Source organism: Gallus gallus, chromosome 13 (assembly GCF_016699485.2).
Source record: "Gallus gallus isolate bGalGal1 chromosome 13, bGalGal1.mat.broiler.GRCg7b, whole genome shotgun sequence".
Taxonomy (NCBI): Eukaryota; Metazoa; Chordata; class Aves; order Galliformes; family Phasianidae; genus Gallus; species Gallus gallus.
In genome coordinates, this window is record NC_052544.1 from 1,258,625 (window position 1) to 1,280,530 (window position 21,906).

Below are 21,906 nucleotides of genomic sequence, written 5' to 3' on the forward strand. Positions count from 1 at the left end.
GAGCAGCGCTCGGTGTGCGGGCACTAAGCCTGCTGCCTCAGGTGGCGAGTTTTTACATTGCTCCTTGGGATGGTGTTTGCAAGGAGGAACGGGGATGCGAACCTCCAAGTCCACCCACATGGGCAGCGGTGCTCGGAACGCGGAGGAGGAGCAGTTCCCCGTTGCGCCGCTGGGTGGGGATGTTGGCCACGGAGCGGCAGCTCCCGCTGGCCGCAGCGCGCTTGCAGGCGCAGGCGCCCAGAAGAGCCGTGCGAGCTGCTGAGGAAGGGAAGGAAAGGGGAGGGAAGGGAAGGAAAGGGGAGGGAAGGGAAGGGCGGCGGGGCACGGAGCTGGGCGCTCGGGGGCTTTGGGGCCAAGCTGCTGGGAAAGGCGGCTTTCGGTTGGCGAGCGGCAGCGCCGTGCGTCGGGGCCAGCGAGAAAGACTGTGAGCCATGAAAGGCCGGCTGTGGCGGAGAGGGACGGCGAGCGGGAGACGGAGCGGCGGCGGCGGCGAGAGGCAAGTGCTGCTGTGGCTCGTGTGCGTTTGCGTGTGGGAGAGCGGGGCCGAAACGCTGCGCTATTCGGTGGCGGAGGAAATGGCGAGGGACTCGTTGGTGGGCAACGTCGCCCAGGACCTGGGGCTTTCTCCGAGCCAGCTCGCGGCTCGCAAGGCGCGCGTGGTGTCCGAGGGGAGCGAGCAGCATTTCCGCCTCGATCCGCACAGCGGCGTCCTGACGGTCACGGAGACGCTGGACCGAGAGCGGATCTGTCCGCACAGCGAGAGCTGCGCGCTCTTGTTTAAGCTTTTCTTTGAGAACCCGGTGCAGCTGATCCGCGGGGAGGTGGAGGTTCGGGACGTGAACGACAACTCTCCCGAGTTCCCCGAGAAGGAGGTGGTTTTGGACATACCCGAAACGGCATCTGCTGGGATCCGTTTCCCCTTAGAAGCAGCGCGGGATAAGGACGTTGGGATCAACGGTTTACAGAATTACAGCCTCTCCCCAAATTCGCATTTCTCCCTTGCTCTCGAAAAAGGGAAAGATGGAGGCAGATACGCGGAGCTCGTCCTGCAGAAGCCTTTGGACCGCGAGGAGCATCGGGAGCTGCATTTGGTGCTCACGGCCACGGACGGGGGCTCGCCGCCCAGGTCGGGCACGGCCCAGGTCCGGGTGGTGGTGCTGGATGCCAACGACAACATGCCGGTGTTCTCGCGGGAGGTGTACGAGGTGCGCGTGGCCGAGAACAGCCCCCCGGGGCAGCTGGTGGTCCGGGTGTCGGCCGCGGATCCCGACGAAGGCTCCAACGGCAAAGTGCGGTACACCTTCACCCAGGCATCGGCGGGTTCCCAACATCTCTTTGATCTTAACGCTGACAGTGGGGTGATTCGGGTCTCGGGAATCCTAGACTTTGAGGAAGCAAAATCCCACGAGCTGGTGGTAAGAGCCACTGACGGTGGGGGTCTATATGCTTACTCCAAAGTGCACGTGGAGGTGCTGGACGTGAACGACAACGCGCCGGAGATCGCGCTGAGCTCCGTGAGCGCCTCCATCCCCGAGGACGCCCCGCCCCGCACCGTGGTGGCCCTGCTGAGCGTGCGGGACCGCGACTCCGGCGACAACGGGCGGACGGAGTGCGCCATCGAGGGCGACGTGCCGTTCAGCCTGACGGCCGCTTTCGCCAACCACTACGAGCTGCGCACCAGCGCGGCCCTGGACAGGGAGACGACGGCCGAGTACAACGTGAGCATCGTGGCCACGGACTGGGGCCGGGCGCGGCTGAGCGCTCGCGAAAGCGTGTCGGTGCGCATCGCCGACGTGAACGACAACGCGCCGCGCTTCACGCAGGCGGCGTACAGCATGTCGGTGAGCGAGAACGAGGCGGGCGCGGTGCGGATCGGCAGCGTGAAGGCGACGGACGCGGACGCGGGCGCGAACGGGCGCGTGAGGTACGCGCTGGTGCGGGAGGAGGGCGAGGAGCGGCCCGCCGTGTCGGTGGACGCCGAGAGCGGGGCCGTGTCTGTCGTGCGGCCGCTGGACTACGAGGAGGTGCGCGCCGTGGAGGTGACGGTGCGCGCCGCCGACGGGGGCTCGCCGCCGCGGAGCGCCACGGCGCTGCTGCGGGTGCTGGTGCGGGACGAGAACGACAACGCGCCCGTGGTGCTGCACCCGCCGGCCGACGGCGGCGCGGCGCTGGGCGAGCTGGTGCCGCGGCGGGCGCGGGCGGGCTACCTGGTGGCCAAGGTGGTGGCGGTGGACGCAGACGCGGGGCAGAACGCGTGGCTGTGCTACGAGCTGGCCAAGGCGACGGAGCCGGGGCTGTTCCGCGTGGGGCTGCACAGCGGCGAGGTGCGCACGGCGCGGGCCGTGGGCGAGCGCGACGCGGCCCGGCACAGGCTGGTGGTGCTGGTGCGGGACCGCGGGCGGCCGCCGCGCTCCGCCAGCGCCACCCTCGCCGTCGCCCTGGCCGACGGCTTCTCGGAAGGCCACCTGCGGGCGAGCGAAGAGGCGCCGGCCGCCGAGCCCGACGGCCGCCTCACCCTCTACCTCAGCGTCTGCTTGGCCTGCGTGTCCGCGCTCTTCGTGGCCGGCGCGGCGGCCGCCGTGGCCGCCAAGGTGCGGCGGGCCCGGCGGGGCGAGCCGGGGACCTTGCCCACCTTCCCGCAGTCCGCCGCCGACAGCAGCGCCGGCTCCCTGCCCCGCAGCTACGTCTACGACGTCCGCCTCGCCGCCGGCACCGTCAACAGCGAGTTCCGCTTCCTCGGGCCGCTCTTGCCCTGCTTCCCCGCCGGGCTGCCGCAGGGCGCGGCCGAGCAGCGGAGCTCGCTCTGCTCGGCCGGCCTCGGGCAAGAAGAAGGCGACTGGGCTGTGCAGGTGAGGGAGATGCGCGGGACGAAGGGGTGAGCGTGTAGACCGCGGCCGAGTGGATTTGTTGGGATGGGAGCTGAAGGATCTCCCTTCAGGGAGATCCCAAGGGAGGGATCTCCCCCGAGTGGTGCTGTGGGACGGCAGGGAGCGGCCGAGAGGCTATGGGGTTGGTGTCGTCGGGGTTCCCAGAACGGTGCCAGTGGGCGGATGTGTTGCCGAAGCCGCCGCTGGAGTCTCGGCTTCTCCCCGGGTTTGGGCTGCCCGCGGCTCTGTGTGGCTCCGTGCCCGGAGTGGTTGCTGTGGGTGAAGTGTGTGGTGTCAGCCCGAGGGTGGCGGCTAGATCGTGGACAGCTGCGAAGCAGGATTTCGGATGGGTAAGGCACACAGCAGTCGATGCCATGGGAGTTGAGGTGAAGGACTGTGATCCTCTTGGTTTCCTCAGTCCTAGGTTTGTGAAATCCTTGTGTTGTTTTGGCAATGAGATCATCGTATTCATTTTTGCAATCTTTGTCACCTCTTTGATGGTATACCACATCAGTACCAATTTTTCAACACTTGCATTATACCACGTTCTGCTTGCATGTAAGAGACCTTTTGTATTTCTTTTTCTTCTCCTCCTAGATCCATAAAAGCTTCCAGTGATGATTTTTGTTTTTGAGGTTTTTACTGTAGGATGTCTTGGAGCTTTATGTTAATTTTCTGTATGGCATGAGCTTTATGTTAATTTTCTGTATGACATAGAGCTGCATTCCAACCCTCCTCTTTTGAACGTGGATAGGAAAGAATATTACACATACAGTGGTTTTAGATGAGCCCTCTCATCTTCCTTCTTGCCCCCAGCTCCCATGTGTCAGTTTTCCACTCTCTTAATTGCAGGGCCGATCTCCTTTGTCTGAAGACACAGCTCCCAAGCCGGCAGAAGAAAACACTTCTTTGGCTCAGAGTCCTTGGCTCATCCACCAGTAATCGAGGAGAAAGAGAAGCATCTCGGTCCTCATGGGCTAGCTTTCTCACAAGGAAAGGACAGGATCAAAAATATACCAGGGAGGTTCAAGAGTTCTCTGTTTTTGTGCAAGGGCACTCTTCTATTAACTTGTACTTTATTCAGGATGGAGCAGGAGGACTGTGTTGCATGCTGGTAACTGAGATTTTACGTCTTATTGTCATTGCTCTACTGCTGTTGATTCTTAAGAGAAATATGAAAAAGAAGCTGATATTCAAGATAACTTTATACTACATCAGCTTTCTTGCATTCTTAGTTGTTGTCAAGTGAATCCTCTAAAAATGATTAATTTTTCTGTAATCTACTCAATACCATGCCATACGGCTATTAATCAAAATTAAATGATGCTTGCAGCGGAATTCTTTAGTAACAGAATGTCCTACACTGGAAACAACTGACATTGGCACACTGTATATTCTACCATAAGTTTACAAATTCAAATAAAAAGTATGGTCTTCAAATACTGTGTTCTTGTGTTTGTTTTGTTTTGTTTTATTTTATTTTATTTTATTTTATTTTTTCATTTATAATGAGAAGCTGAAATAAATAGCTTTAGAGCATTATTGAGTATAAATTGGTGGATAATAAATTGATTGGAAGGTCATAACCAGAGGGTTGTTGCAAGTGATTCTACTTCCAGGGAAGTCCACTGAAGGGAAGTGTCCCCATGGGTCTGCCTAGGGACTGATACACCTCAATGTCTTTATCATTGACATAGATGGTGGGATCGAGTGCCCCCTCAGCAAGTTTGACACCAAGCTGAGTGGTGTAGCTGATACAACAGAAGGAAAGGATACCATCCAAAGGGACCTTGACAGACTGAAATGTGGGCCCATATGAACCTAATGATGTTCAACAAAGGCAAATGCAAGGTGTTGCACTTGGGTTGGGACTATCCGAGGTACACATACAGACTAGGAGAAGAACTCCTTGAGACTACACAGCCAAGAAGGACTTAAAAAGTCCTAGAAGATAGAATACATAACTTGAGCCATCAGTGCATGCCTACAGCCCAGAAGGCTGAGGGTATCTTGGGCTGCATCAACAAAGGAGCAGTCAGCAGAGTGAGGGAAATGATTGTTCCTCTTTGCTCTGCCCTTGTGAGGCCCCATCTGGTACTCTGATCTGGGGCCCAGCACAGCAAAGATGTGGAGCTTCTGGAGAGAGACCAAAGGAGATCCACCAGGATGGTCAGAGGGCTGGAGCTTCCACAAAGATGGGCTGGGGGAGCTTGACTTCTTTGATTTGGAGAAGAGAAGGCTTCCAGTATTTAAAGGGAGATTATACACATAAAGGAAATCAACTTTTTACACAGGAAGATAGTGATAGAACAAGAGGGAATGGTTTTAGACTAATGGAGGTGAGATTTAGATGGAATGTCCAGAGGAAGCTTTTCAGTGATAGGGCAGTGAGGTGCTGGCACAGGCTGCCCAGAGAGGTTGTGGAGACCCCATCCCTGGGGGTGGTCAAAGCCAGGCTGGATGGGGTCCTGGGCAATCTGATCTAGTGCTAGATCTGTCGGTTGGCAACTCTGCCCACAGCTGCAGGGCTGGAACTACATGATCTTTACGGTCCCTTCCAACCCAAGCCATTCTGTGATAAATCAGAGAATTAAAGGTACTATTTGTGTTTTTACAGTAAAATGGGCTAGGACCTTTACAAAAAAAAAAAAAAACTTAAGGAACTGTAGAACATAAGAAGTCAAGGAGAATTCTGTTTCCCTTTTATCAAATGGCACTGAAATATGAAATCATGTGATATTTCATGTTGCTCACACATTTTTCAAGAGTGAAATACCTAATTACAAAAAGTAATAAAAGCTACTTGGAAATCCCTCAGTTGAGTGTGTTTCTTCAAAGATCACTTGTCATAGTCATCACCAAGGAAATATTAATTGCCAGAGGAAATAAATTTGAGCATTTGGAGTGGATTTTATTCAGGGAAAATCAAAGGACCTTGGCAGGAGACTTTGCAGGAGGCAGGAGAAGGCTTGTCTAAATTGTGCTGAGGTTGGAGAGACAAGAGAGATGCTGCCCCGAACCCCTGTGTAAGGGCTTCTGGCCTGAGAGAAGGTGAACCAGGGGAGCAATCTCAGTCCATTTCAGAAACCCTCTCTGCTTGGTGTCGGTGGGCTGCAAGAATGCCTCCATCAACTCACAGAGCTGCAAAAAGGTTATCTGGGGGTAGCAGGAGTTGGACTTGATGTTCCTTACGGGTCCGTTCCAACTCAGGATATTCTATAGTTCTATGAAATGGAGATGAGGAAGAGCATGGAGTCACTCTCAGGGAGCGGGGTGGCTGTGATCCTGCCCTCTGCTTTCAGAGGGGAGAGCAGATACTTCTGGTACTCTGTACCCAAAGCAGCAGAGAGAAGTTCCTTTGTGGTGAATACTTTCAGCTGAGCCTGCACACTGGGGTGAAAGAGCTGACAGATTGGGTGGTGCTGTGTGGGCAGACTGAGCCCTGCCTGGTGTATTTCGAGATGCTGCTGAAGAGTCCGCTGCTGTCCTTCCAAGCTGAGATAAGCCTCACTTATATTAATGACCATGCGCCTGTGTTCTTAAATGAAGATATGATTAAAAAAAATCCAGAAACGGCAATGCTGGAAGCTTGATTTTTTTTCAGAAAATTCTCAGGATCCAGATGCAGGAAAAGCAAGTGTTCAGCATTACAGCATCAGCACGAACCACTGTTTCAACATCTATGTCTGCATGCGGAGTAAGGCAGGAGGCACAATGAACTGGTGTTGGACAGAGCTCTGGATCAGGAAGAGCAGAAGTGGTTCTCGGCATCATGGCTGTGTCATGTCAGCTAAAGATTAAGGCTCAAGAATGGATGAAGAAATAGCCTATTCCATAGTCCTAAATTCAGAGGGTAATTGTTTTAATGTTTAAAATAAATACAGAGATGAGGCAGATTAGACCCCAAATGCCACTGGATTATGAAGAAACAAAGGTCTATGAGATACACATCCAGGCCTCTGACAGGGAAGGACTGTCTAAGCACTGCAAGGTAGAGGTGTGGGTGGAGGATGTGGATGACAGTGTCCCTGAAGTGGCAATCACCTCCCACACCAACACCCTCTCCAAGGCTACTCTGCTGAACACAGTGGTGGTGTTCTTCAGCTTGCAGGACCAGGACTTGGGGCACAATGGCAGGACAAGGTGTGAACTGCTGGATGAGCATTTCAGCACTTGAGCGTTTCACTGCTGACTGATGAAGCATACATGCTGGTGACGTTGGAAGGACTGAACCAGGAGGAGGTGTCAAAGTACAACATGACAGTGTGGGCCAGCGACATGGGCTCTCCCACACTCTCAGCATTGAAGACACTGCTGGTGTGGCTCTTGGACATTAATGACAACGTATACACCTTCTCTCAGACTATTACACCATAATGCTAAGCAACGACAAGCCTGTGGGTAAGATCCTGAACCGTCTTGATGCTATGGACACGTACATGGCTGAAAACACCCATGTGAGATACATACTGGAGCCAAAACCACTAGGGACCACTGATGTGACACACTTATTGTTGGTGGATGCCAAGAGTGGAACTGTATGGATGTTGTGTTCTCTAGACTATGAGGAGGCATGCACCTTTGGGGTGACCATAAATGCTTCTGATAGGGGCTTGCCACTACTGAGCATCTCAGTGCTGCAGTGGCTGCTGATGTGGGTCAAGATTGACAGCGTGTCCATTCTGTTGCAACCATTGCCTGACAGCAGTGTGATGATGGGCAACCTTGTGCCATTGCAGGTGTGGATGGGCTACCGGTGCCCGAGATGGTGGTGGAGGACAAGCATGCACTGTAGAATGCATGGCTCTTCTATGAACTGTTCTTCCTCAACTCCATCATTGCTGTTTCAGGATTCAAGCTCTTCTTTGCCTAAGGCTTCAATGACCTGCTGCCTATTTTCAACCTGTTGGCAAATTCATTAGTGGATGGATGGCATGGATCAATTAGTCCATGGATGGTATGGACCTCTGTGGCCACATTATGATTTGTGTTTCATAAGTGGTTTGGGGCAGAGTGACATTGGATTCCTGGGGCCCATCCTACCAAGCAAACCAACCATATAGAGCCTGCAGCATGTGGGGCAGATGGAAGCCAAGAAAAGGAGAAGAGCGGCTTCTGATGGTCTAGCTGCCTGCCTGCCCTACTCAGGAAGCACGCATAGGAGAGTGGAGGGCAAGTTTGCGTTTAGACTAAGCTATGACCACCTCCATTCCCGGTCCATAGTGTGAGAAGATGTAGTTTCATTATTCCAATTACTAATTTTTCAGAAAGAAATGTCTTTGCGTATTGTCTTATCTAATCCCCTTAAAATATCGGTCACGACACGTATGATAAGGTTTTACTAGAAATGATACGCCAATGTAAATTGGAGATTCTGACACTGCGTTGCGTCGTGCTGCATGTTTTCTTCTTTTCTTCTCCGCTGCGTGTGGCGGCGAGAGGCCGCGGGCAGGAGCGCGTGCCGTCCCCGGAGCAGTCCCGCCGCGGGCCGCAGGGTGGTGCTCCTGGCCAAGGCGGCGCCGAGCGGCTGCGGGCGGGGAGAAGCCGAGCCCAGCGCAGCGCAGCGCAGCGCAGCGCAGGCGGGAGGAGGCGGCGGAGAGCGGCGGCAGAGAGCGGCGGCGGAGAGCTGTTGTCCGTGCTCTGAGCTCGGTGTGAGCCGCCGGCGGGCCGGGGCGGCCGCGCTCCGGGCTCCGTCCGCACCCGGCGAGAGGCAGCGAGGGAGGCAGCGAGGGAGGCCGCTTGCCGGGCGGCCGGAGGCTGTCCGCCGCCCCGCCATGGCGGCTGCAAGGCAAGTGCTGTGTCTGTGGGCTTTGCTGGGCGTGCCGCGCGTTCGCTGCGAGCCCATCCGCTACTCCGTGGCCGAGGAGGGCGAGAGCGGCTCGGTGGTGGCCGACGTGGCGGAGGACGCGGGGCTGGCCCCGGCGCAGCTCTCGGCTCGCCGGGCGCGCATCGCCTCGCCGGCCGGCCGGCAGCACTTTCGCTTGGAGCGCGGCAGCGGCCGCCTCGTTGTCGCCGAGCGGCTCGATCGGGAGGAGATGTGCGGACGCTCCCGCACCTGCACGCTCGCCTTCGAGCTGCTGCTCGCCGACCCGCTGCAGTTCTTTCCGATCGAGGTGTCCGTGGAGGACATCAATGACCACTCGCCGGTCTTCCCGGACGAACGAGTGACCTTTAAGATCCCTGAGAGGGGCGACCCGGGCTCACGTTTCCCTGTGGAGGCTGCTCAGGACCTGGACATTGGCAGCAATGACATCCAGGCGTACAGCATCATTCCTGAGAACGAATACTTCACTGTCTTCATACAGAGTGAGAATGAGAAATTTATAGAACTGGTTTTGGAGAAGCCTCTGGACAGAGAGGAGCAGCCAGAGATGGATTTCACTCTCGTTGCCACAGATGGGGGTTCTCCACCCCGAACTGGTTCAACCGAAATCCTCATCGTTGTTCTGGATATAAATGACAATGCTCCCATTTTCACACAGAAGCTCTACATTGCTCATGTTTTGGAAAATGCTCCAGAGGGCTCTGTGGTTCTCAGAGTGGTGGCCAACGATGCAGATGAGGGTGTTAATGGGGACATCTCGTATCAGTTCAGCCAATCAGTAGGACACAGGCATTCATTGTTCACGATCAACTCCAAAACAGGTGAAATTGGCATTGCAAAGCCTTTAGATTTTGAGACCGAAAAGAAACATAAACTTACCGTGCAGGCAGTTGATGGTGGGGGACTCTCATCCATGTGCAATGTGATAGTGGAGGTGCTGGATGTGAATGATAATGCACCAGAGATCGTGGTCAGTTCCTTCAGTAGCCCAATCCCGGAGAATGTAGAACCTGGAACGGTAATTGCTCTCTTTGCTGTCAGGGATCAGGATTCCGGCGTAAATGGGGAGATTACATGTGCCCTTGAAGAACAGCTCTCCTTCGCCCTCAGGCCAGCCTTCAAGAACTACTACGAGCTGGTGACCGTGAGCACTTTGGACCGGGAGGAGAGAGCACAGCACATGGTGGTCGTCACGGCAGCAGATGCAGGCTCTCCTCCTCTCACCAGCACCCACACCTTCAGCGTGGACATCTCCGATGTCAACGACAACGCACCCGTCTTCAACCAGACGTCGTACACCATGTACGTGCATGAGAACAATGCACCTGCACTGCTCGTCGGGGCCGTGAAGGCGACGGATGCGGACGCGGGGCCCAACGCCAAGGTGAGCTATTCCGTGGTGCCAGCCCGTGGCCCGGAAGAAGAGCCCTGCTCGTGTGTGTCCGTGAACTCGGAGAGCGGAGGCGTGTTTGTGCTGCGGCCGCTGGACTACGAGCAGCTGAGGCAGCTGGAGGTGGTGGTGAGCGCTGCAGACGCGGGGTCCCCTCCCCTCAGCAGCAGCGTCAGCGTCCGCCTGCTGGTGGTGGACGAGAACGACAACGCGCCGCTGGTGCTGCACCCCAGCGCGCAGGACAGCAGCCCTCCTTCCAGCGAGCTGGTGCCCGCCGGGGCCGAGGCGGGGGACCTGGTGAGCAAAGTGGTGGCCGTGGACGCCGACTCGGGTCAGAACTCGTGGCTTTCCTACCAGCTGCTGAGGGCCACGGAGCCGGGGCTGTTTGCTGTGGGTGCCCAAAGCGGGGAGGTGCGGCTGAGGAGGCCGCCGACCGAGAGGGACGCTGCGAAGCAGAAGCTCGTCGTGCTGGTGCGGGACAACGGGCGGCCGCCGCTGTCGGCCACGGCAGCGCTCAGCGTGCTCCTCGTCCCCGGCTCCTGGGACGCTCAGCTGCCGCAGCAGAGCCCTGCTGCAGGCGAGGACGACGGCTCCCTCACCACCTCTTTGATCATCGCCTTGGTCTTTGTGTCGCTCCTCTTCTTGCTGTCGGCGGCCGCCTTTGTCGCCTGCAAGGTGTGCAAGAGGAAGGAGCTGAGTAGCGGGCCCGTGCTTTACGGCGCCAGCAGCGTGCAGAGCTACGTGGCTGACGGGGCCGCTGCCGGGACCCTGCCCCACGCCTATTGCTACGAGGTCAGCCTCACCACGGGCTCGGGCAACAGCGAGTTCAAGTTCCTGAAGCCCGTCCTCCCCAGCCTGCCAGCGCAGCACTGCAGCACGGGGGTGGGTGGCGCCCATGCTGAGGAGTTCCCTCCCGTGCCTGTCACTATGGGGGATGCTGATTTCGAGAGCCCCGGGATGCAGTCTGTGGCACAATTGAATGGGTTTTAATTCGCACAGGGTCTCCAGTTCGGGTAGATTCGTGGCTTGTTTAATTGGCATTTGGGTTTGATGGTTAATTGCATGTCCCCTTGTTTAGATCTGCATTTGTCATTTGCATCCCATAGCACAAGGTTGCTGTGCGTTCCCTCTGCTCCCCTGAAAGTACAGCAGCAACGTGATTCAAGTTTCATGCATGTCAATTAATGGTATTTGTATGATCTGTTATGTCTGTTTCTGGAATGCTTGCGCAGTGGGTTTCTTTCCCTGGTGCCCAGCTCATTTCTTCCCCATTTGCTGGGTGATCGTTTGGGCCATGCTTATTCCTGAGGGGGATGCAGAACTGCACAGCTGCGGGGCTCAGTCTGGAGGGCAGTTTTCTGGGAGTTCCCTTAGGTAGCCCGGAGTCTGCACAGCCGGTGTCTTTGTGGCTTGAGAAAGGAAGGTCTCTGTGCAGTGGCATTCATCTCCAGAGGGATGTTGCATTTGCAATTGGCATTGTGCATTCCCAGACGGCTGAGTGAGAAGGACGGTTTCCCTCCATGTTCTCTGAAAGAAGCTGACAAACAGAAAGTTGCAACACGTTTCAGGAGTGCTGTGGTTTGCTGTGTGTGGAGCGCTACTTTCCGAAGTGCTACAGGCACTGCATTCTTCCATTGCTGACTTGAGCTTCTCTTTTTGTTTGCTCTGTGTTTTGCCTCCTGCTCATTATGTCTCTCCATACAGCTGTGCTCTGATCCACCCACTCTGATGTATTGTCTTGCAGCTGAGCTGGGAAATTGTGTCATTGCCGAGGATTAGGAATTGTGTTGGACTGCATATAGACACATTGCTTGGAAAGTAATGCCTCCTATTTATTTCCATGGAAAGTACAACTCTTAAATGGCACACAAGAACCCTGCCTGATGGAGTGGAATTATAGTTACAGAATTCGATTTTTCATCGTAATCCCCATTGTACCTCTGCATTTTACGGGCTGTGAACCAAAGCCTTCATGTTGCGCTCATATTAATCTTTGACAGAGGATGTGGCCCTCTGTAGCCACTGCTGAAATACATCTTTTTGTCCTCCATAAACATTCAGCAAGCGTTAGTGAATGTCAGTGGATGCAATTCTTTGTGCATGGAGGAGTGCAGCGATGCACTTCCATGTGAGATGCCTTTTGGTCAGACTGCCCCTCTATTGCCATCCACCGCATGGTATCAAAACACAGTGGGATATTGGTGGGAACGTTCAGCCTCTGCTTTGTACCACCAGCGTTGGCCTTGGACAGCATGGGCCACCACAATAAATAGGGAGGCATTACTTTCAGAGCAGCACTGATGGAATACACGGAATCGTAATTATGTACATAATAAAACATTTGAATTGTCAACATTTCTGGTAAATGTTTCTAAAAAGGGGGAACAAAAACATGAAACCAGTGGGATATTTGACCTTTTCTTTTTGGTGACAGCAGTGCATCAGGCCGGTTCGGCTGCAGTGTCTGGAATTCTTAGGGGAGTCTCAACATCTTCATTGGAGATTTTGGATGAAATGTTACTCCTGTTGAACTTCATCCCTGAAAACAGTTATCCACAAAGGTACATACTACCAAGAAGCCATGCTGTGAGTGAAGGCTGATGGTGAAGTGAGAGATGTTTCTCTCTGGTAAGATAGGGACTGTTGAAGTCTTCACCAGCCAGGGCTCTAGCTGCATGGCCCAAGCTGCAGAAAGCAAAGGTAAGAACTGGGAGAAGGAGGATCTGCCTGCTGTCATTGAAGATCACATTTGTGACCATCTAAAGAACCTGTAGGTGCACAAGTGCATGGAACCCAATGAGATCCACCCACGGCATATGAGGCAGACACAGTTGCCAAACTGCTATCCATCATATTTGAAAGGTCATGGTAGACTGGTAAAGATTCCACCAATTGGAAAAGGGGAGACATAATCTCCATTTCACTAAAGGGGGAAAAAGAAATATTACCGACCTAAAGGCCACTCAGTCTCACCTCTGTGCCTGGCAAGAACATGGGGCAGATCGTACTGATGGCCATACTGAGGCACGTCGAAAATAAGGAGGAGGTGATTGGTGGAAACCGACATGGCTTCACCAAGGGCAAGTCATGCCTGACAAACTTGGTGGCCTTGTGTGATGCCGTTGCCGCATCAGTGGATAAATGAAGAGCAACTTATGTAATCTACCTGGACTTGTGCAAAGGATTGGACACAGCCCTGCATGACATCTCATCACCAAATTGGAGAATAAATGCTTTTGTTGGACAAACAACTGGCTGGACAAGGAATTAGCTGGATGGTCACACTCAGAGATCTGTGGTCAATGGCTCCCTGTGCAGTGGAGACCGGTGATGGGTAGCATTGCTCAGGGACTGGTTCTGGGACCAGTGCTACTTAAGTGTTTGTGGGTGACCTGAATGGCTGGATTGAGTGCACGCTCAGCAGGTTTGCCGGCGATGCAAGCTGAGTGGAGCAGTTGACATGCTAGAGGAAAGGGATGCCATCCAGAGGGATGTGGACAGGCTTGAGAGGTAGTCCCGTGCCAACCTCATGAAGTTCAACCATGACATAGGTGAAGTTGTGCAGCTGGGTTGGGACAATCCCTAGATCAAATATAGGCAGGAGAGAGAACAGCTTGAGAGCAGCTTGAACCCTGAGAGAATGTTTTGGGGGTGTTGCCTTGATGAAAGACTCAACCTGAGCAACAATGTGCTCTTGCAGCCCAGAAGGCCGAATTTATCCTGGGTTGCCTTGTGAAAAGTGTGCCTAGATTGTTAAGAGTGGTGATTCTGCTCCTCTACTTGCACTCTTTAGACCCCACCTGGAGTTCTGTGCCCAGCTGTCGTGCCTGCTACACAAGAAGGACATGGAGCTGTTGGAGCAGGTCTGGAGGGGGGCCACAGAAATGATGAGAGGGTTGGAGCACCTCTTCTATGAGGACAGGCTGAGAGAGCTGGGGGACTTTGGCCTGGAAAACGGGAGGACCTTATAGTGGCTTTCCAGTACCTGAAGGGGCCTACAGGAAATTTGGAAAGAGAGTTTCAGGAGTGCTGTGGTTTGCTGTGTGTGGAGACCTTCGTTTCCAAGTGCTACAGGCACTGCATTCTTCCTATGCTGAGCTGTGCTTCTTACGGTGTTTGCTGTGCGTTTTCCCTCCTGCTCATTATGTCTCTCCATACAGCTGTGCTCTGATCCACCCACTCTGATGCATTCTCTTGCAGCTGAGCGGGGAAATTGGGTCTTGCTGAGTCCAGCAACCAGCACTGCAGCTGCTCGCATGGTGTTGTGACACACCATAACTCATGGGTGTCCAACCTTCTGGCTTGCCTGGGCTGCATTGTGTTAGTCGGAATTGTCTTGGTTTGCATGTAGGTACATTGCTTGGAAAGTAATGCCTCCTCTTTATTTTCATGGAAACTGGAACCGACACAAGGAACACAATAGCGCTGTTGGATAGAGCAGATTCCCAGTTAGAAAATGCTGTTTTTTCAACATAGTCACTATCATAGCTATGCGTATGCACTGGCAGTGATCCTGAGCCTGCACGTTGCTGTCATGATCATCTGCACCAGTGAAGCTGACCGTCTGTTGCTACTGCTGAAACACACCACTCACCACCTCAGGGTGCTCACCTCCACTGCCTGATCTCCATAATCATTCTGCAAGTGTTGACGAATGTCCGTGATTGAACTTTTTCTGCATGGAGTTTTTCATTGACAATCAGAGCTTGTTAAAATCTTCCATGTCAGATCTTATTTTGTCAATCTGCCCCTCTGCTGCCATCTGCCAAATGGTAACAAAAGGTAATGGGATATTGGTGGGATGGTTCAACCTCTTCTGTCATTCCACCAAAGTACACCTTGCATATCTTGGGACACCGCAATAAAATGGGAGGCATTACTTTCAGAGCTGCCCTCATTGAGTATACAGCATCATTCTTATGAAAGTACTAAAAACATTTGCGTTTTAAAAATATTTCTTAAAACTTATATAAAAGCAGAACAGAAACATGAAAGGAGTGTGACATTTTCCTGGTGAGAACAATGCATCAGGCTGGTTTGGTGGTACCAGATGCAATTCTTACTGACGACTCAGTGTCCTCTTCAGAGTTTTCTGATGAAAATTTTCTCCACCTGTACTTTATCCTTGATAACAGATATTCACAAATGTACATACAACAAAGAAACAAAGACATGAGTAAAGGTTGATGGTGAAGTGAGAGATATTTCTCTCTGGTAAGATAGGGACTGTTGAAGTCTTCACCAGCCAGGGCTCTAGCTGCATGGCCCAAGCTGCAGAAAGCAAAGGTAAGAACTGGGTGAAGGAGGATCTGCCTGCTGTCAGTGAAGATCACATTTGTGACCATCTAAAGAACCTGCAGGTGCACAAGTGCGTGGGACCCGATGAGCTCCGTCCCCGAGTTCTGCAGCACATGAAGTTGACAGGCTACTATCCATCATATTTGAAAGGTCATGGCAGCCTGGTGAAGTTCCCACAGAGTGGAAAAGGGGAAACATAACCCCATTTTCAAGAAAGGAAAAAAAGATCCAGAAAACTGACAGCCACTCAGTCTTACCAGTGTACCTGACAGGACCATGAAGCCTGAAGGCCTCCTGAAGGCTTCCTGAAGGCCCTACTGAAGTGCATGGAAAATAAGGAGGAGGTGACTGGTGGTAACCTCCATGGCTTCACCAAGGGCAAGTCATGCCTGGCAAGCTTGGTGGCTTAGTTACAGCATCAGTGGATAAAGGAAGAGCAGGTGGTTTAATCTACTTGGACTTATGCAAAGGATTGGGCACAGTCCCGCATGACATCTGGTTGCTACATAGGAGAAAATTTGTTTTTGATGGAGAAACTACTTGCTGGATAACAAATTAGATGGATGGTAACAGTGAACGATCTTTGGTCAATGACTCCATGTCCAGTGGAGACCAGTGATGTGTGGCATTCCTCAGGGACTGATTCTGGGACCGGTGCTATTTAAGTGTTTGTGGGTGACATGGATGGTTGGATTGAGTGCACCCTCAGCAAGTTTGCAGTTGATGCAAGCTGAGTGGTGCTGTTGACATGCTAGAGGTAAGAGATGCCATCCAGAGGGATGTGGACAGGCTTGAGAGGTGGGCTCATGCCAACCTCATGAAGTTCAACCAAGACACATGCAGCATTGTGCACCTGGGTCAGGGCAATCCCTAGCTCAAATGCAGGCTGGTCAGAGAATGTCTTGAGAGCAGCCCTGAGGAGAAGGACTTCAAGGTGTTGGTTGATGAAAGACTCTACATGGGCAGCAGTGTGCTTTTGTGGTCCAGAAGGCAGAAGTTATCTAGGGTTGCCTCAAGAGAAGCACGACAAACCGTTCAATGGAAGTGATTCTTCCCCTCTACTCTGTCCTCATGAGACCCCACCTGGAGTACTGCATGCAGTTTTGAGGCCTACCATGTAAGAAGGACATGGATCTGTTGGAGTAGGTTCAGAGGAGCACCACAAGGATGATGAGAGGGCTGGAGCATCTCCCCTGTGTGAACAGGCTGAGAGTGCTGGGGCTCTACAGCCTGGAGAAGAAAACCTGGGGGTATCTGGGGGTACCTTATAGTGGACTTCCAGTACATGAAGAGGCACACGGGAAAGTTGGGGAGGGATTTTTAAAAGGATATGTACTGACAGGATGAGGGAAAATGGCTTTGAAGTCATAGAGAGTAGGTTTAGACTAGGTATGAAGAAGAAAATCTTTACTGTAGGGGTGGTGAGAAACTGGAAGAAGTTACCAGGAGGTGTGGATGCCCCCACCTTGAAAGCGTCCTAGGCCAGACTGGATGGGGCTGTGAGCAATCTGGTCTGGTGGGTTGTGGCCCTACTTCAGCAGAAGAGTTGGATTCAGAGGATCTTGAAGGTCCCTTCCAAGCCAGGCCATTCTAGGATTCTAGGAAAGTTGGGTAAAGGCATGTGGTAAGATCTTTGAGTTGGATATATGGTTGCAACTCCAGATGTTCCCTTTGAAAGTTATTTGCTAATGTATGTATATGAACAGAAAATGAAGATGTAGGCATAAATTCATGATTTTTATTTCAATCTTGAATCCTATTTCCACATTCCATTATCATAAGTGAAAGCATAATTGCGTACTCTTTGTTGCTCAGAGCTGTGTGTTACGCAAGACCAGTAAAATGCATGCAGTTTCTTCCTCTCTTTTTCCATATTCCTGTTTGCTCTGTTTTCCTACTGACACATCTATTCATTTACATGTACTGCCACCCCACAGGGGATAAGGGAAGGTTGGAAAGGAGATGATTTGGCAGACACTATTCAGAGTACTCAAATATTGTGTTATGTTGCAAATATAAACTGAATTATTGTGATCCAGGATGACACTGTCCGTTGAACTGATATGAAAGTAAACTCACAGTGCCACCCCTGTAATAAAATGTCTGGTGCTGTTCTGACAAACTGTGTAGAGATGGATTTATTTTCGGGAATGATCTGCAAAAGATGCAGAGTTATCCAGTGACATGGAGGACATTTTTGCTAATTCTGTGTCTTCAACAGAAGAAACATTGAGAGCATTTTCTCATGCCCCTGTCCGTGCCTTTGTGCTTCACAGAGCGGTTGTGGTTGAGTTTGGGACTCATTGTAGAGGGTGCGCGGATTTGGGTGGGTCGGTCAGGCGGCTCTCGGGGCGTGCGAGGAGGCGGGGAGGCGCCGGGTGCTGCAGCTTGGGTGCGGTGCCCGAAGCGCCGCCTCGGCAGGAGCGTGGGTGCTCACAGAGGGCGCTGCCCGTGGCGGCGGCGGCGGGTATGCACGGGGGACAGCGGGGCGTGTCAAGGCTTTGGTTCACAGCCCGTAAAATGCAGAGGTACAATGGGGATTACGATGAAAAATCGAATTCCGTAACTATAATTCCACTCCATCAGGCAGGATTATTGTGTGCCATTTAAGAGTTGTACTTTCCATGGAAATAAATAGGAGGCATTACTTTCAGAGCTATGTGTCTATATGCAGTCCAACACAATTCCTAATCCTCGGCAATGGCACAATTTCCCAGCTCAGCTGCAAGACAATACATCAGAGTGGGTGGATCAGAGCACAGCTGTATGGAGAGACATAATGAGCAGGAGGCAAAACACAGAGCAAACAAAAAGAGAAGCTCAAGTCAGCAATGGAAGAATGCAGTGCCTGTTCTGTTTTTCAACATAGTCACCATCATAGCTTTGTGTATTCACTGGCAGTGGTCCTGAGCCTGCACGTTGCTGTCATGATCATCTGCACCAGTGAAGCTGGCCGTCTGTTGCTACTGCTCTAACACACCGCTCACCACCTCAGGGTGCTCACCTCCACTGCCTGATCTCCATAATCATTCAGCAAGTGTTGATGAATGTCCATGCCTGAAATTTTTTCTGCATGAAGTTTTTAATTGACAATCAGAGCTTGTTAAAATCCTGCATGTCAGATCCCATTTTGTCAGTCTGACCCTCTGCTGCCATCTGCCAAATGGTGACAGAAGGTAATGGTGGGAAAGTTCAACCTCTTCTGTCATTCCACCACCATCCACCATGGATATCATTGGGCGCAACCATAATTAAATTGGAGGCATTACCTTCCAAGCAGCCATCACTGAATATAGAATATCACAGTATCGCAGAGTGGCCTGGGTTGGAAAGGACCTCAAAGATCATGAGTCTCCAACCCTGCCACCACAGGCAGGGCCACCCACCTCGACATTTCATACCAGACCAGGCTGCCCTGCACCCATCCAACCTGGCTTTGAACACCTCCAGGGATGGGGCATTCACAACGTCTCTGAGCAGCCTGTTCCAGTACCTGACCACTGTCATTATAAAGAACTTCCCCACAACATCCAACCTAAATGTTCTCACCTTCAGCCTAGGACCATTTCACCTTGTCCTGCTGTTATCTACCCTTTCAAAGAGTTGACTCCCCTCCCATTTATATGCTCCCTTTACGTACCAAAAGGTCACAATGAGGTCACCCTGCAGCCTTCTTTTCTCCAGGCTAAACAAGCCCAGCTCCCTCAGTCTGTCTCTGGAGGGATGGTGCTCCAGCCCTCTCATCATCTTTGCGTCCCTCCTCTGGACCCTCCCCAACAGCTCTCTGTCTTTCTTGTACTGGGGACTCCAGACCTGGACACAGTACTCCAGGTGGGGCCTCACGAGGGCAGAGTAGAGAGGGACAATCACCTCCCTATTCCTGCTGGCCATCACTCTTCCGCTAGAGCCCAGGATACCAATTGCTTTCTGAGCTGCGAGAGCACACTGCTGGCTCAAGATAAGTTTTTCACCCCCCAGGTCTCTCAGGTTCTTTTCTGCAGGGCTCCTCTTACGGACTGCTCCTTCCAGTCTTGATATATGCCTGGGATTCCTCCGGCCTAAGTGCAAAACCTTGCACTTTGCTGTGTTCAACCTCGTTAGATTCACCCGGGCCCACCCTTAAAGTCTGTTGAGGTCCCTCTGAATGGGATCCTTTCCTTCCACTGTGTCAACCGTACCACTCAGCTTGGTGTCATCAGAAAACTTGCTGAGGGTGCACTCAATTCCATCATCGATGTCATTGATAAAGATGTTAAAGAGCAGCGGTCCCAAGACAGACCCCTGGGGTGCACGTCTTCATTAAGTAAGTACTAAAGCATTTATTTTCGTAATACTGTGTTTAAAACTATTTGCAAAGAGGAACAAAATCAAGAAACAAAAGTGATGTTTTCCTGGTGAAACCAATGCATCAGGCTGGTACGGTGGTAGTGGATGCAGTTCTTACTGAGATCTCATTGTCTTCAACAGAAATTTTGGATTAAATATTACCCTTCTGGAACTTCATCTTTCAAAACATTTATCCACAAATGTACGTACTATCAAAAAGCCATGACCTGGGTAAAGGGTGATGGTGAAGTGAGCGAGATTTCTCTCTGGTAAGATAGGGACTGTGAAAGTTTTCACCATCCAGGGCTCTAGCTGCATGGCCCAAGCTGCAGAAAGCAAAGGTGAGAACTGGGTGAAGGAAGATCTGCCCACTGTCAGTGAAGATCAGATTTGTGACCATCTAAAGAACCTGCAGGTGCACAAGTGCATGGGACCCAATGAGATTCATCCACGTGTTCTGAGGCAGATGAAGTTGCAAAAGTGCTGTCCAACATATTTGAAAGGTCATGGCAGCCTGGTGAAGTTCCCACTGATTGGAAAAGGGGGAAAATAACCCCCATTTTCAAGAAGGGAAAGAAAAAAAAGATTCAGCGAACTGAAGGCCACTCACTCTCACCTTTGTGCCTGGCAAGATCATGGCGCGGAACATCGTGAAGGCCGTACTGAGGCACCTGGAAAATAAGGAGGAGGTGATTGGTGGTAACTGACATGGCTTCACCAAGGGCAAGTCCTGCGTGGCAAACTTGGTGGTTTTTTTGATGAAGTTACAGCATCAGTGGATGAATGAAGAGCAACTGAAATCTTCTACCTGGACTTGTGAAAGGTTTGATATGGTTCCTCATGACATCTGGTCACCAAATTGGAGAAAAATTGCTGTGATGGACAGACCACCCTGTGCTTATGGAATTGGCTGGATGGTCACGCTCAGAGTGTTGTAGTCAATGCCCTGGTGTCTGGGTGGAGACCGTGGATGTGTGTCTTTCCTCAGGGAGCAGTGTTGGGAGTGGTGTTATTTAACATCTTTGTAGGTGTCATGGAGCATGGAATTGAGTGCACCCTCAGCAAGTTTGCAGATGACACCGAGCTGAGTGGAGCAATTGACATGCTAGAGGGAAGGGATGCCATCCAGAGGAACCTGGTCAGGCTTAAGAAGTGGTCCCACGCCAACCTCATGAAGTTCAACCAAGGCAAGTGTGAGGTCCTGCGTTGGGTTCCAGGCAATCTTTAGAACACATCCAGGATGGGCAGAGAGTGGCTTGAAAGCAACCCTGTGGAGAAAGATTTGGGGGTGTCAGTTGGTGAAAGACTCTACATGGGCAGCAGTGTGCCAGAAGGTCAAAGTTATCCTGGGTTTCATCAAGAGAAGCATGACCAGCATGCTGAGAGAGGTGATTCTGCCCTTCTATTCTGTCCTTGTGAGACCCCACCTGGAGCACTGTGTCCAGTTCTGGTGCCTGCAACACAAAAAGGACGTGGAGCTGTTGGAGCAGGTGCAGAGGAGGCCATGAAGATGCTCAGAGGGCTGGAGCACGTCTGCCAAGAAGACAGGCTGACAGAGCTGGGGCTTTTCAGCCTAGAGAAGAGAAACCCTGCAGAGGGACCTTATAGCAGCCTTCCAGTACCACAGAGGAGGCCCACAGGAAAGCTGGGGAGAGACTTTCATATGGGCATGTAATGATTTTATGGTGGGAAGTGTCTTTGGAATGGAAGAGGATAGATTTCGGCTAGGTATTAGGAAGAAATTCTTTCCTGTGAGGGTGGTGAGACACGGAACAGGCTGCCCAGAGAGGTTGTGGGTGTTCCCACCCTGGAAGCATTCAAGGCCAGGCTGGATGGGGCTGTGTGCAACCCGGTCTGGTGGGAGGTACCCCTGCCTTTAGAAGGAGGGTTGAAACTAGATGATCTTAAAGGTCTCTTCCAACTGAAGCCATGTGAGTATTCTCTGGAAGTCTGGTAAAGAGACGTGGTCAGATTTTTGAGTTGGATATCTGGTTGCAACTCCAGATGTTCACTTTGAGAATTTGCTGCTCCTCAATTTATAGCAACTGAAAATGGAACACGAGGCGCAAATTCAATACTTTTTATTGCAATCTCCAGGTCTATTTTCAAACTCCTTTCTCAAAATGAAAGCACAGATGCGTAATCATCAATGTCCAAAGGCTTGTGTTTGTCAAAGACATGAAAATGCATGCAGTCATTTT

General features: G+C 52.1%; 2 protein-coding genes across 2 annotated transcripts; both read left to right on the forward strand.

Annotated features, from left to right (window-relative positions):
* The first annotated feature begins 276 nt into the window (after positions 1–276).
* LOC107054467 (protocadherin beta-15-like) lies at positions 277–4,307 on the forward strand. The gene is made up of 2 exons (XM_015293506.4): positions 277–2,849; positions 3,720–4,307. The coding sequence occupies exons 1-2, from the start codon at positions 432–434 to the stop codon at positions 3,807–3,809; spliced, it is 2,508 nt and encodes an 835-aa protein (XP_015148992.2). The 5' UTR covers positions 277–431; the 3' UTR covers positions 3,810–4,307.
* Positions 2,752–17,501, forward strand: LOC107051154 (protocadherin beta-8-like). The gene has a single exon (XM_040647058.2). It carries the CDS (start codon positions 8,267–8,269, stop codon positions 11,069–11,071), a length of 2,805 nt encoding a protein of 934 aa, XP_040502992.2. The 5' UTR covers positions 2,752–8,266; the 3' UTR covers positions 11,072–17,501.
* Positions 17,502–21,906: the final 4,405 nt, after the last annotated feature.

Coding starts and splice junctions, on each gene's coding strand:
- LOC107054467 (XM_015293506.4), top strand. CDS start 432: ATGAAAGGCCGGCTGTGGCGGAGAGGGACGGCGAGCGGGAGACGGAGC. Junction 2,850..3,719: donor AAGGCGACTGGGCTGTGCAG/GTGAGGGAGATG, acceptor TCTTAATTGCAG/GGCCGATCTCCTTTGTCTGA.
- LOC107051154 (XM_040647058.2), top strand. CDS start 8,267: ATGTTTTCTTCTTTTCTTCTCCGCTGCGTGTGGCGGCGAGAGGCCGCG.